General features: G+C 36.5%; 2 protein-coding genes across 2 annotated transcripts; both read left to right on the plus strand.

The window, feature by feature from the left end:
- Window positions 1–884: 884 nt before the first annotated feature.
- LOC133876401 (transcription factor TCP14) lies at window positions 885–2,442 on the plus strand. The gene has a single exon (XM_062314679.1). The coding sequence runs from the start codon at window positions 1,179–1,181 to the stop codon at window positions 2,325–2,327; it is 1,149 nt and encodes a 382-aa protein (XP_062170663.1). The 5' UTR covers window positions 885–1,178; the 3' UTR covers window positions 2,328–2,442.
- A 5,947-nt stretch (window positions 2,443–8,389) lies between these two features.
- On the plus strand, window positions 8,390–14,619 carry LOC133875998 (uncharacterized). The gene is made up of 10 exons (XM_062314294.1): window positions 8,390–8,603; window positions 9,008–9,174; window positions 9,284–9,348; window positions 10,466–10,506; window positions 10,689–10,777; window positions 10,871–10,984; window positions 11,419–11,496; window positions 12,152–12,217; window positions 12,883–12,963; window positions 14,361–14,619. The coding sequence occupies exons 1-10, from the start codon at window positions 8,429–8,431 to the stop codon at window positions 14,460–14,462; spliced, it is 978 nt and encodes a 325-aa protein (XP_062170278.1). The 5' UTR covers window positions 8,390–8,428; the 3' UTR covers window positions 14,463–14,619.
- Window positions 14,620–14,635: the final 16 nt, after the last annotated feature.

Raw genomic sequence — 14,635 nt, forward strand, 5'->3', positions numbered from 1 at the left:
TGGCGGCGGAGAATGAACACACAGAGAGAGAGAGAGAGATTACGATAATTAGAAGCTCAAACTCAAAAAATAATTTATGGTTTTAAAAAAAAAAAAAAAAAAAAAAAACATTTTACAAAAATTAAATAATATTTTTCTGATTAAATGAAATTGTTTGAGTTTGCTCACGATTTTCTATCACACCAAAACCAAAGAAGACAAAAAGAAAAGAAAAAAGATTTCCAAAATTCATTTCATGACATGGAAACAACCGAAGCTGTGTACTGTGGCTCACCAGGAAAAGGAAAACCAGGGAAACAATTAAACATACAAACATATGCACTACTTATGAGTTATGGATGTAGTGTGATCGATGCATAACCCTAAAACCCAAACCCAAACCCACAAAAATCACAATTAGGGAAAAAAACCCTAATGGTGGCGAAGGCCATATTAGGGCAAGGCAAGTTGAGGAATCCCAAAGTCCCCCAGCAAAGGTGCAGCACAAAAGGCAAAGGGCAAAGGCAAAACGAAATGATTACTTGAATGAGATGGGACCCAGGTGATAGTCTTTCCTTTCCAAGTCTCTCCATTTTTTGACTTGGGATTGGTCCCACCTCGGCCACCATTGTCTTTATGGATTGAATGATAAAAAGAGCACCTCACGTGGAGTCTGAACCAAAGGGCCTGTCCAACCACAGAATCAAAAAGGAACCCCCCCCCCCCCCCCCCCCCCCCCCTTCACTCACAAAAATAAAAATCATCCTCCCAGATATTTTTCCCCCCCAAAAAAACAGGGCACATTTAATTATTTATTTCCTACAAACAATTAAATAAATAAATAAATAAAGAAATTAGCTTTTTAAAGCTCACCCATATAATTCCCACTCATTATCTTTGTTGCTTAAAGCTAGCTAGCTTGCCCTCCTTATCCTCTCTCCATCTCTAGAGATCGAGTAGTAGAGACTAGAGAGTAGAAGAAAGAGAGAGAGAGGTAGTCGTCGATATATCCCCCCAACAACAACACATGAATGAAAGAGAGGAAAAACACAGTCTTTTATATATATAGGGAGAGAGCGTAAGAGAGAGACCCACCAAAAGATTAAATTAAAGGGTCCGGCCTCACTCAACTCACACACACAGTCTCTCTCATAAAGAAGCAAATTTTAGACTGGACCTCTAGCTATTTCCATGCGATCATGGAAGGAGGCGATGAGCTCAACCGCCCTAATTTCCCCTTCCAGTTGCTAGAGAAGAAGGAAGACGACCCCTGTTCCACCTCCGCCGGCTACCCTTCCCTTGACATATGCGCCCCCGAGCCCAACGCCATCATACCCGTCGCTGAACCCTCCAAGAAGCCGCCGCCAAAGAGAGCTTCCACCAAGGACCGACACACCAAGGTCGACGGCCGAGGCCGCCGTATCCGAATGCCTGCACTCTGCGCCGCCAGGGTCTTTCAGCTCACGCGCGAGCTGGGTCACAAGTCCGACGGCGAGACCATCGAGTGGCTGCTCCAGCAAGCCGAGCCGGCAGTGATCGCCGCCACTGGAACCGGCACCATCCCCGCCAACTTCACTTCGCTCAATATATCGCTCAGGAGCTCCGGCTCCAGTATGTCCGTCCCCTCCCAACTAAGATCCTCCTACTTCGGTCCAAATTACTCGATGCAGCAGCAAAGCCGGCGAAGCTTGTTTCCCGGAATTGGATTGTCCTCCGAAACTGGCTCGTCCACGCTCCTCAATTTTCAGTCTTCTACCGGCATGAACTCCATGCTGCAAGCGAAGCAAGAGTTGCGTGACGCGACGTCGTCTCTGGAATTGTCGGAGACGACGGAGGATAGCATAGGAGGAGGAAGGAAGAGGAGGCCGGAGCAGCAGGACCTAATGTCGCAGCACCAAATGGGGAGCTACTTGATGCAGTCGAGCACAGGGGCGATTCCGGCCAGCCACGGTCAGATTCCGGCCAACTTCTGGATGCTTGCTAATTCTAATAACCAGGTTATGAGTGGTGACCCGATATGGACGTTTCCTTCTGTTAACAACAGTGCTGCTGCTTTGTATAGGGGCACCATGTCTAGTGGCTTACATTTCATGAATTTTCCTCCCCCAGTAGCCCTAATGCCTGGCCAACAACTCGGCTCAGGAATGGGCAGCGGCGGCGGTGGCGGCGGTGGCGGCGGCAGTGGCAATAACAGTATGAGTGAAGGGCACTTGAATATGCTTGCCGGGTTCAATCCGTATCGGCCGATATCTGGCACAAGTGTTTCGGAGTCTCAGGCAAGCGGTTCCCATTCGCATCACGGTGGTGGCGGAGATGATCGGCACGACACAACTAGTCATCATTCATAGATCATCATCATCATCACCATCCCCCACCCCCACATCACATGTGTACTAGTTTGATGTGTAACACACGTGAGGCTTGATTGCTCTTAAAAATTTGAGTTTTATTATTTCCCAAATATTTTTTTCTTGTGTGATTAATATGAGGTTTTTTAGGGTTTGGGGAAGACTCTCTCTCTCTCTCTCTCTCTCTCTCTCTCTCTCTAGTCCCCAAATATATACATATATTTAACATGGGGTATTGGGTGTTTTTTCAGCTAAAAGTCGCATTTGGGTTTTTTTACTACACGATATCTTATCATCATTGTTTGTGCAATCTTTGCCTTTTTTTTTTCTTTTTCTTTTATTTTTTCTTTTCTTTTTCTCCAAAGCTGTTACTTTGTAATTTATGCTTTTTATGTTGGAGAAAATGACATCTTTGCATGCTAGGGTAAGTCTCCTACCTAACTGGCATCTGGGTTCTCAATACTTTTCCTCCCTCTACATGACTGACTTGGTGCAGTGAAATTCCAAATTGCAATGTAGTACTGTTCAAAATTTACACTTGTTTTTGATCAAAATCTGTAGCTAGCTACCATGGATCTGAAGGTTTAATTTACAGCATCAATGATTAAGATTTTGGAGGGAGATGGGGGGTTAATAGTGATACAAGGGTGGGGTCCAGAGCCTTATCAGTTCCAGGTGTTGGCTCAGGTGGTGGGGCCGAGCTGCTGGTCATTGCCCAAACCAATGTACAATGTCACTGACAAACAGGTGGATCATTCCCCATCTTTTCTTATGGTGCAGTTGCTGGCACCATAGAGGGATCGGTGGTGGGTGTTAATGACCCCACTGCGACTTGGCCCCATCAGCTCATTAATCTAGGCCGTTCATTCGGTGGGCCACCTTTTTGATGGGCACATTGAATGATTGGGTCTCAGTGAGGGGAAAAGTTGTGGGAATCTGGAGTTCCCATGGTCCAACTTGTTTACTGTCTCCCTTCAACATGTTTTTTTAAGACTACTTTCTAGTTGGCATGTCACAAATGGAGCTTTTCTCTTTTAACACCCAATACCATTCATGTTCTGATATCACAAATATCATTTATGCTCTTTCTTTTGGTAAGTGGAGATCGATGATTTCTGCTCTTTAATTTGTTATTCATTTACTTTCTAGGGTTTGTTTGGCTTGATTTATACTTCAGTCAAAACTAAATTCGTTAGGCTTGTAACACATGTCCCGTATCACGACACAAATGACATATATACGTCACAATCCCCTAATTAATTTGCATATATCATGATTAGAGCTACTTACTAAAAACAAAAATCATGATTAGAGTTGAAATAATGACATGGTTGGGAGGTACTGGTAATGCTACTAAGCTGATATGACAATACCTATCAATTCTTTATTTTTATTTTTTTAATAATGACGGATTCGATGCATACCGTCACGTTAACTGATCAGTGAAATGGGAATGTGAATAAAGTGTGGCATGGGTCATTTATCGCCCTTGAAAGAGATGTCATCCATTCAAATTATCCAATGCATGAAGTGAAGGGTAAGTTAGGATCTAAGAAGTGGCTTTATGGTATGTTCTACCAACTTGCCTTAAAATGTAAACATTTGTTCTTGATACACAAGCAACAGAAAATGAATTACGTCACAACTCACAAGCACTATAGACTATGGACGTAATACATCGGAATTTTTATTTTTTATTTTTTATTTTTTATTTTTTATTTTTTATTTTTTATTTTTTTCAATGCTGCCAATGATGTGATAAATTTCTTACAAATTTATACAATAATCTCGGTGTTATTTTTCTCTATCTCCTTCTGTGTTGTAATTACATTTTGGTGTATACAAATATCTTGGTCTTGTAATCACCGGATCAAGATTCTCTCTAATTATTTGTCCGAATTTAAGAAAATTAATTCGAACAAATAGTTGTGAGATGCTACTTATAGTATCCAACCTGACCGAATAAGTGGCTGGATAGCTAAACTTTTATTTGGTCAAATGAGTCTCATAAGTAGTCTTTCACAATCACATGTCCGAATTCTCTCAAATTCGGACAAATAATTTAAACGTATCATAAACCGTAATCATCTGCCTTGGACAAACAAAGAGTTAAATTCAAGTTGATCGAGTAATATTACACACTCCTGCCTTTACACTCTTTGATGTAACTTTTAAAATTACTATTTAATTTGAAATAAAACAATATTAAATTTTAATCCAATAATAATTTTAAAAATCGCATTTAAAAATGTAAGAGCAAGAGTGTGCTTATGAGCTGATGTTTTTTTTATTATTATTATTTTCCAATGCCCAAGAACTAAAACATTGTACCATAAAAATGGTCGGAAAATGATTCATGCACTACTAGTTACATCTGGGTCCTACCATAATGTGTTTTAGGGTTATGCAATAATCGTGCACCAGTAATAATTTAGCATTTCCCAAAGTGGTCATTCAGCGGGGTTCTTAATGATGATATGGCATGTAAAAAGAGAGTCTGACAGGTGTACTCGCATTGTAAAATTCAAAATACCAGCTTCGTAGATTCCAGAAGTTATCAAACTTTATTAATAATTAAATAAACCATATTAAATTAATCACGACCTCTAACAAAAGTTTGCCATTAATTACATATTATATATAATTATATATCATATCCGTTATTAAAAATCATTGTCTTAAGTATTCCCAACCGCCATCTCGATTTTTGTGATATGACACTAGATCATTCTTATCTTCTTAACAAGCTTTTTTATTTTTTTATTTATTATTTTTCCTGTTTACGAGGACTTTAATTGAATTATGATAATATTTTTCTGACGAGTAATATTACTATTCATGTCTATTTATCACACTAATTTTATATCGGTTAATATAACATATTTTAAGTGACTTTATATGTCAAAAACTTAAAAAAAAAAAAAAAAAAAAATCACTTAAAACACGTCGTGTCAACCAATGTGAAGAGTAGCATTATTCTTTCCTCACATAATGTAAAATTTCAAATCATTCCGCTATTTTTAGAGTAATGATACTATTCATATTCATCGGTTGATATGACGTATTTTATGTGACTTTTCATGTTAATCACTGAGAAAAAAAAATGCTACATCACCTGGTATGGTATGAAATGAATGTGAAAACTTAGTATAAACATTACTCATAAATAATGTGCAAAAAAAATCATGACAAATAAACATAGTTTGATCAACATGTACTTGTTTGTGATTTCTCTATATTAAAATATTAATTGAACACTCAAGTAATGGATTTTTTTTAGTTAATATAGGCTCAATGTATGTGGAGATATGTATGTATATAGTCATTATTTTCTTTTGGGTGTAATTTAAAACAAGTTGAAACTTTAAATATATTATATGATTACTCCATCAAACTATGAGTCTGAGTTATATGGTAGAAGTTGTTGAGTTGCTTGTTCATGTTCATACAAAAAAATAAAAATAAAAAGCTAAATTACAAATTGGCCGTCTCCTTAAATTTCCATTTATTGTCTACATTTTATTTTTAATCTGCCTCGACTAACAAAATAGAGTCCCTAAAACGGTAACCGAGTTCCTACACTCTCATCTCACATTCATTTTATTTGGTCTATATGATAGTGTTCATCAGTCATTGAATTATCTCTTGTTAAAAAAAAAAAAATCAAGAGTAGATGGGCACTGTCACATAAGCCTAGTCAGATGGATGTGTAGTATATATATATATAACATTACTTTTTTTATCATCTTATGCTTTTGGTATAATTAGTGACTTAACATGGCCGGTATTAGAGTTAGAATCCTAAGTTCGAACCTTAACTGTACAGTTTATAGACATTTTTAGTTAAATATTATGCATGTTATACCTCAATTATTGAGAGAGAGTTTGCTTGAGCCGATAAGATCGAGGAGTGTTAAAATAATTGTACATAGAGACCACAACACATCGATTATCAACTTTTATGTCAAACTAATATATTAATCTCATTTCTATAAAGAAAAACATTTATTTTCATTTTCTTACATATCTTTTATCCATCTTCGTACAAAAGATATGTAAATCCACCATTAAATATGTGAGATTCATGTGCAGGTTTTCCAAAAAAAAAAAAAAAGAAGATTGACAAAAGACGTGTAAGAGATTAATATAAAACGTCTTTATCACATTCAGCCAATTAAATTCTATCATATTCTTAATGAGTTTGGCTTACCTCTCGTGAAAAAATAAACGACGAATATAAAGTAAATGAGAGAGAATTAACCCGGCCTAATTATATATACTTACTAAAGGCAATCTCTACTGTTTATTTTTTTTTCCAACAAATTAAACTCCTCCTCAATAATCTACGTACCATGACAAGAACAGTTTTTGCCATTTATTGTGTTGTTGTATTTGTCTGGGGGAATGGTGTCATAGCATCATCATCCAATAGAAATGGTCTTGGTTGAACACATGCATGTTGCACATGGATGTGAATCCATATCATCGAACCGAATGGTCCCTTGCAACACAATCTTGTGCCCCAAAAATAGCATGATTAGACCATCTAAGCCACGTATTCTTCTGTCCAAGTCGGCAACTATATAAGAGCACTAGCAACAGATTCTCAACCATTTTTTCTATATTTAGGGAATAAAACTACTGTTTGCTTCCCTATAAAAAAATACCCCACAATAGATTCCCTTACCTTTCCCTATATCAATTAAATATTATTTTTTTACTCTTATTTTATTCTTTTTCTTTATTTCCTACTTTTTCTCTCTTCCCTATATCAATTAATTATACTTCTTTTATATTAAAATAATACATAGGGAATGAATAGTAGACATGTATACATTGGAAATCACTATTCATTCCCAACCCTCTCATCTAAATATAGGGCATCTGCTGTGGGAGGTTTTTTTGATGTTTTTCATGAAATTTTCCCTAAATATAGGGAAGGGAACCAATATAGGGTAACTGCTACTAGTGCTCTAAGTATGTAAAAAGTTGCTTAATACATACAAAGAATCAAGAGATTCCTATTAATTTGGCCCATTAAATCTCTTAATTCCCTTTTGATTTGGTTGTTTGGGCCCAGGAAATCTATTAATCCCACCCCCTACCCCCCACCCCCCACTGGTTTTTGGATGTTACACAGGCATGTGCCTGCCCACTTCCTACTGGCATTCAGTGTACAAGTTGGTTGTTAGGATGAAAATTAAAAGTAATTAGGGTTAGACCCACCAACACATCCACCCCCAAATAGTGGCTACTGCAATGCTCATGTTGGGACATGTCTGTCCTCTACATTAAAGTTGCGATTTGATATTACGATTGGGTAGGTAAAAAGTACGATCTTAAACCAAGTCGTAGAAATGAAACGTTTGGAATTGTATTTTTAAAAAATTGCGATTTGAAAACGTAAAAAAGCAGACAATGTGGTGCTTTTTTGAAAACGTGCAAGTTTAAAGGCTAAATTGTAATTTTAAAGGCCAAACTGCGATTTTGCCACACGCTTAACTGCGTTTTTAAAAATCATTTTTGAAATGAATTTGGCTTAAGTGCTGTACTTTTTTTCATGGTACGGATTTAATTTCAATTTTTAAAATTTATTTTCAATTAAATCTATACCGTTGAAATAAATACAACATATATTTAATAGTTATTTTTATTTTTTATTTTTTACGGCACCCCAGCCAAAACCATACAAATAGCCATTGTGTTCAATAATTACCGTGTGGCATACAAAACCTAGGCCCAAAGTCCATAGAAGCACCCACCGAACAACGCAGAAAGGGTTTTTGGGGCCAGCGAAAGAGGAAAAGAAAGGGTAATTTGGCGTATTAGCAGCCTGCTTGGTAATTGGGATCAGTTTGCTAATTTTGTGTCACGCTATGCTCCAAGTGTGTGATCCATGCCGCTTTCGGTCGAGCATTATCATTTAATTACATTGGACCATACCTCTGTGGCTCTGTCCTATAATTTAGGACTTTTGCCGAATGTATTATCATGAAAATTTAGTAATTTTAAAAGTCAATTGGAGGTAAACGCCAAACAAGAATGAGTCGTAGAATTACTTTCAAACGGCAATGTATTACTGTTAATAATAACGTGGGAGAATGGTGACGCCAAGGGCTCCGAACGGTAATGGGTGGAATCCCTCAAAACGCGTAGCTCTGATCTGGGTCACCTCCGCCTTCATCTTTTACGCTCTGTTCCAAATGGCCCTCCACAACTCCTCCCATGACCAAATCCCTACTTCATCATCTTCTTCTTCTTCGTCTTCGTCTTCAGGTACTTATCCTAATTCCTTCTCCTTCTGCCCTGTTTGGGAATCTTGGGCCTGAACTCAAAATCCGAAATTCTCTTTACCACAATAAGTGAAACCTCAAACGGGAGAGACCCATTAATTTAATGGTGCTTAATTTTATGCATATTTCAGTTGAAGCTCACTGCTAGATATATTATAAAATTCTCGTCTGCATAAATTTGTGGAGTAAGGTGTGATATAAAAATATTGGATCTACCGGCTAATCCGTTTCAAAATCAAAACTTTATGCGAATTTCGGTTTGGGTGCATAACTAGAACTAGGCTCACTGCTATGTGTATTCTAGATTATCTAGAATCTGTTTTATTATTATAATTTGTAGTAGTAGATTAGTGGGGGTAATGCTAACTTGGGATAAACTTGCATCAGGTTCTGCAATTACTAATGGGGAACAAAGATCGAAGATGTATGATAAGATGGAGAGGGAATTAGATGAGAAGGGGGCGTCTTTTCTTAATCAGGGTGAAACATCTCAGTCGTTGTCGCTTTCGGATATTTTCACTTTGAAGGATGGGTCTGTAACACCCGTACTTAAAGTATGAGACAATAATTAAGCTATTCCAGTTACATACTAAGCTAGCATAATTAATTTCTTCTTCAATTGAGTGGCAAACGATGGCTTACATCTTTTGTGTGTGTGCGTAGGCAGCAAACCCTCCTGTACGAGCTAATGTTTTGTATCTGAGCAATGAATACTCGATGCATATCTCGTAAGCATTTATTTTTCATAATCCATGCTGTTTCAATTTGTTGTACTTCCTTGTATGTTTATGATTTATTGCGAAGCAAACATTTGGAGTTTTTAATTTTGTAATTATTAGAAACTAAAAATCAAGTTCCCAATGGTCACCTTTCCTCTACATGTGGCAAGATTGTGAAAACAGTGGGAAAGGGTGCAGTCATATAAAAATCAAGCTCCCATTTGTTTGAATGATTTGTGAGACATTTCAAAAATCAGCATGACCGAAAGGTTAACAGTTTAACTTGAATGATTTTTGAAACATTCTTAAGGCTCAGCCCAACATTCATAGAAGTTGAGATGGCTAAACTTATCCAATCTTATTGATTCTCGCATTGTCGGTTATTAGAAGGTGGCCTCTAATATATGGCCTTCTATCCTCTGATTAATTGAATTCACATGGCATGAAATTTGACCAGTAGAGACACCATGCTTCTCGGTCCAGGAATGTTGTTTGCCAACAGCTTCACCTGTCATCCTCTGTGGGTTACTTACAGAAAAGGTTTGGCCCACATTCCAATCTGCTCTAGTGAGGAATTAATTTTTTTGGGGGAAAATCAACTTAACTGAATGGATTTATTATCTAACTGCAAACATAATGGCCTACTAATTGAAGGATCACATTGATTGGATTAACTGTGCAGAGAATTTCCATGATTTAATGAGTTATTGCTGTCAAATTTACATGTTTTTTGTCCTTAAAAAAAAATTCTTACATGGGTTTTGTGTCATCTATGAAAGGCATGCGAACTAGATGGTTAAAACTCATCCAATCATGATAACTTTTGGATACTAATTCCATAACTCATCAGATGATTAATCTAAGTCCTTAGTTTTGCTAAATTGCGTGGTTGAAGTATGGGTTTTTAAGCCTTTAATGGTTTTGGATGCGAAATATAAATTTGACCTTCACAATAAGATTGTCAAGTATTGATTCCAAAATTGTGATACTCAAGTATCTGTTGGGTAGAATACATTAAATATTACACCTTTCCTTATTTTTCATATTAGCACCTTAATCTCCTTAGGTTTTATATAGTATTTTTCCTTCTTTCCTTTTTAAATTCATACATGCTTGCTTGGGACAGGGAGGCTGTAAAAGATATATTTAATCCATACTTTGATAAAGGTATGCTTTTAACTTGCGTACTTCTTCACATTCGTGTTGTGTTTGAAAATTGAGTTGTTATGTTATTCATTGCTTTTAAACTATTTCAATTTGGTTTAGTTGATATAATTCACATTTTTTAGAAAATTATGATTTGAGTTTGTTGCCTTATTTTGTTGTCATTCTTATTTGTATTTGGTTAGCAATCTGGTTTCAGAACTCCAGTTTGTACCATTTTAGCATGTTTCATGCCTCACATCATATTGCACCTGTTCCTGCTAATGAAGATGAGGTAAACTGTCTTTTAGAGCAATTTTATGTGTCTATATAATTCTTCTTGTTGGAGTACAGATTTAATTCTTGAACCTTCTTTTTGATTTCTCAGATAGAAGCAGAAGCAAGTGCTGTTCATGCGGTTGCAGATGTTCTTTGCCCTTTAAAAATTATTTTAGACAGGGTGGTTTTGACTTCTACTGGAGTGCTTCTGGGGTGCTGGCAGGTTATTCTTGATAACTTTTATACGCTCTTTTGCTTTTCTTACCTCTAAATGTATGTATAGATGAGATATGATCTGCATTGTTAAAAATTATATATATCTCAATGAGCCTTGCAATGAAGCTTTATCTTTTGTGCATGTTTTCACCAAACCTTTACTTGTATCATTCAAACTTTTAAACTTAAACCTTGAATTTTCATCTTACAAGCTTCTGTTCCTATTAGTGAATGGTTGTTACCGTCATATTGGTTAATTATTGACTAGGGAGACCAACCTGGTGGGGAAGAACCTTTTATTTGGTAACTACTCCGTGTGTCACTGAAATTCTTAAGCAGCATTAGTGTCTGGAGAATTTATTGTGAATCATTACACTGACAGATTTTTGTAAGAAATACAATAATCACCAGTTCATATTAATGGTTTAGTCTTTAATGTAGGTAATCTCTGGGACAGATCCCATAACCATTCGTGCCAAGCTGAGGACTGCTCTTCCACATGCGCCACAAAAGCAACTTGTAAGCTCATGATTCAACTCCTAATATTGGATTGCAATATTTGAACCACTGCATGCCGTGTTTGCCCTTTACCACCCCCCCCCCCCGCCCACAAACAAAGAAGTTCGAATAGTCCTCTCTAATTAGTTTTGCATTTCCCTTGCTTGGAAGAAGTTTGAAATTCTTTTTAGGTGTCCTTTACACGCTCACCATGGACTTGATTTCTATCCTTTCATATATTCTATTTTTTTTATCTGTAGAGAAGACAGTGGCCCCTAGGAAAATAACTGGGACTTCAAATCCCGAAAACTTGACATGTTATCAAAGTCACCTTTTGAAAAGCATATTTTTCTCTATGGCCTCCCAGAAGGAAAACCTTTTCAGGTCCAGCACCACCTGGTGTTTTTGTAGAATACATTGACTGATGATATGTGAATCCAACTATGTTAGTTTATTTTAAGAATAAAGAGATGGTGATATATCCTATGTTGGAATTTATTTCTGCATGGTGGGTCCTATCTTCTTGTCCTGGCCTTATTGGTTCCTTACTCAATAGTATTGGTAGATTCAAACTGTGTAGCTTGAAGCTTCCGTTCCTCAAGTAGAATGATTATATAAGAAATGATAAGCATGTGGTTACTATCATTTGCTAATCTGCAGTTATTTTCTGCTGCAGTATGATGCTGCCATTCTTCACACGTCATTTGCCAGGCTTCTAGGACACCCTAAAGCATCGTCAATGGTAGTACACCTTATCTCTAACTTTGTTGCATCTTATGTTGTGATCAAGTTGCTGCTTGAAATCACTCACAACTTTTAAAAAGTGGCAATGGCAACCAGCTGAAACGTACATGCTTTTGTTGTCTCAGAAGTCAATAAGTAACTTTTGGCACTAGCTTTAGAAGAATTGCATAGAAACAAATGCTGATCATATGTATATTCTTCATGTCAACTTGTGATAACATAAAAACTCCAATAGATATCAAAGGCATTTTAGTGCCCATGCAATACACCTTTCACGTGGCCTGAGGTTACTGGTCATGGATGACTAACATAAATTAGTTTATTGGTAACAGTGAGATATATTCTTTAACGGGGGGATGCTAGTAAACCTAAAAAGAAAAAAAGAAGAGAACAACTGAAATTCAAATTTATATGTACCTAAGGGAAAGAGAGTTTCAGATGTAAAAATATGAAAATTCCTAATTAATAAATTGTGGATGTGATCATGACTTAGTTGCTTTTAAGAAGTTTTATATGAGTGTTCAAATGTCGCATTTTGATCTCCTCTCCCAAATCAGTAGTCAAGGAACATTTGTTGTTTCTCATGTTAAGGTGAATTGCATCTTTATTTTCTTTTGTATACTCAGTTCTAAGATTTACTCTTGTGATTGTTGTCTTATTTAGGAGCTGCATAAAACTTCAGACGAAGTTCAATTTTTCCATGATCTAGTTGCTCGCCTAAACAATAAAATCAGAGGATTTGAGGTAAGTTGTTATGTTCAATTATGGTAGTATTTAAAATTTAAAAGCTTTTGGTTACATAGTTGTAGTTGAACTTGGGCCTTTTGTTTTAGTAGCATTCAGTACAAAGTTGTCAATTTCTGTTTTTACTCGTGTTAGAAGATGAGTTTAGATGGGAATATGTCCATACATTTGGAAAAATCGTTGCATGTGACCATGTATTGTGCACTGCATGCATAAGCAACCTTCACTTGTTAGTCATGTGATGGGTCCTTTTTGAATGTGGCGAGCCATGTGATGATCGTGGTCCAGGTCAAACTGTATATTACATTCTGGTTGAGACAAAAAATGGATTACAGATTACAGTTATCCTGCATTTCTCTCAAATCTAAATACTCCTTTATCACAAATGTTTCTTGGCTAGCTTTTGATTGTACATTCTAGCGGTCACTCTCAAGATTTTATTTGCGAAAGCAAAGCAAAACTTTTTCTGGTATAATGGCATACAATAACATTGGGACTGTATGATCCTTGTGAAATTAAGTTGTAACTTTGTCCTGCATGCTTTGATAAGTGTGGAACTGAAAAAATGATTATAGTAACAAAAAAAAAGTAAAAGGTGTCGGCATAAGGTAATTTTTTTTTTCAAGCACCTTTATTGAGGGTAAGAATTTGGTGATGGTGAATAGAAGGTTCACATAGCACTTTCTTTGCATCTTCAGAGATGAATCAAACGAACTTTTCATAAAGTAGGATACATTCGCCTTTTCAAGGTACCTTGTTGAGCATAATGTCGAAGTGCACTTTTCTTAGTGATTACCAAGCATCTTTCACTTTTACCTGGAGCAGCCTTTAGAAATTGTTCTTGTAGAGTCAGTCTAGCACAGTTTTGGCAGCAACTTAATGGAGGAAAACCCCTTTACAAACTCACGTGGCAGTATTTTAATAGTAAAAGAGTAATGCTACTCTTAACATCCATTTATCACTCATTTTACACCAACTAACATTGTATTTGAAGTGGCTTTCCTTTTGTTTTTTTTAAGTACATGACATAGGAAGCTTCTTAAAATATGCCACGTTAGTCGGTATGAAGTGGATGTGAAGAGTAGCACTACTCATAGTGAAAAAAAAAAAAAAAAGCATGTAGGAATATGGACTGCCACCACATAGGGCAAAATTTAATTATTTAGTGGCTGACGTGGTAGTATCACATGGACTGCAACATCAATTTGTAAAAGGCTTGTAGTAGAAGTTGTAATATTCCACGCAACACTCCATTTAAAGAAATGTATGATCTTTCGAACTTTACACCAAATGTGTAGAACTTTAGACTTTTGGCAAGTCTTTAATTCTTCTAATGACTTTTTGCATGAAATTCTTCTTACATGGTATGGCATTTGGCCTGTGAATATAAATTTCAGGCAGTGGTATCCGAGCTCTGGTATGTAGAGGAATATGATATGCTGGCTCTTGCATTGGATGGAAGAATGAAGGTTCGCAGGTTTCAACTTGGCTGCTCATGAATCCAAGATTCCATAGATGATAAATGTAGCTTAAAATATATTTCATAGGCTTATAGAATCTCTCTCATCTTGGACATGTCTATGTAAATATACAAGCTTAGTCATTGATGGTCGTAATACCAGACAATCTCCACATTCCCTCTTTCATTTTCAATAATTATACATGTGTGTGT

The sequence above is a fragment of the Alnus glutinosa genome, chromosome 8, assembly GCF_958979055.1.
Source record: "Alnus glutinosa chromosome 8, dhAlnGlut1.1, whole genome shotgun sequence".
Classification (NCBI taxonomy): domain Eukaryota; kingdom Viridiplantae; phylum Streptophyta; class Magnoliopsida; order Fagales; family Betulaceae; genus Alnus; species Alnus glutinosa.

Bases quoted from the DNA above. Each gene is read 5' to 3' on its own strand.
- LOC133876401 (XM_062314679.1), top strand. From the start codon at position 1,179: ATGGAAGGAGGCGATGAGCTCAACCGCCCTAATTTCCCCTTCCAGTTG.
- LOC133875998 (XM_062314294.1), top strand. From the start codon at position 8,429: ATGGTGACGCCAAGGGCTCCGAACGGTAATGGGTGGAATCCCTCAAAA. The intron at 10,778-10,870 runs GTAAACTGTCTT...TTGATTTCTCAG, and splicing joins TTCCTGCTAATGAAGATGAG to ATAGAAGCAGAAGCAAGTGC. The intron at 12,964-14,360 runs GTAAGTTGTTAT...TATAAATTTCAG, and splicing joins ATAAAATCAGAGGATTTGAG to GCAGTGGTATCCGAGCTCTG.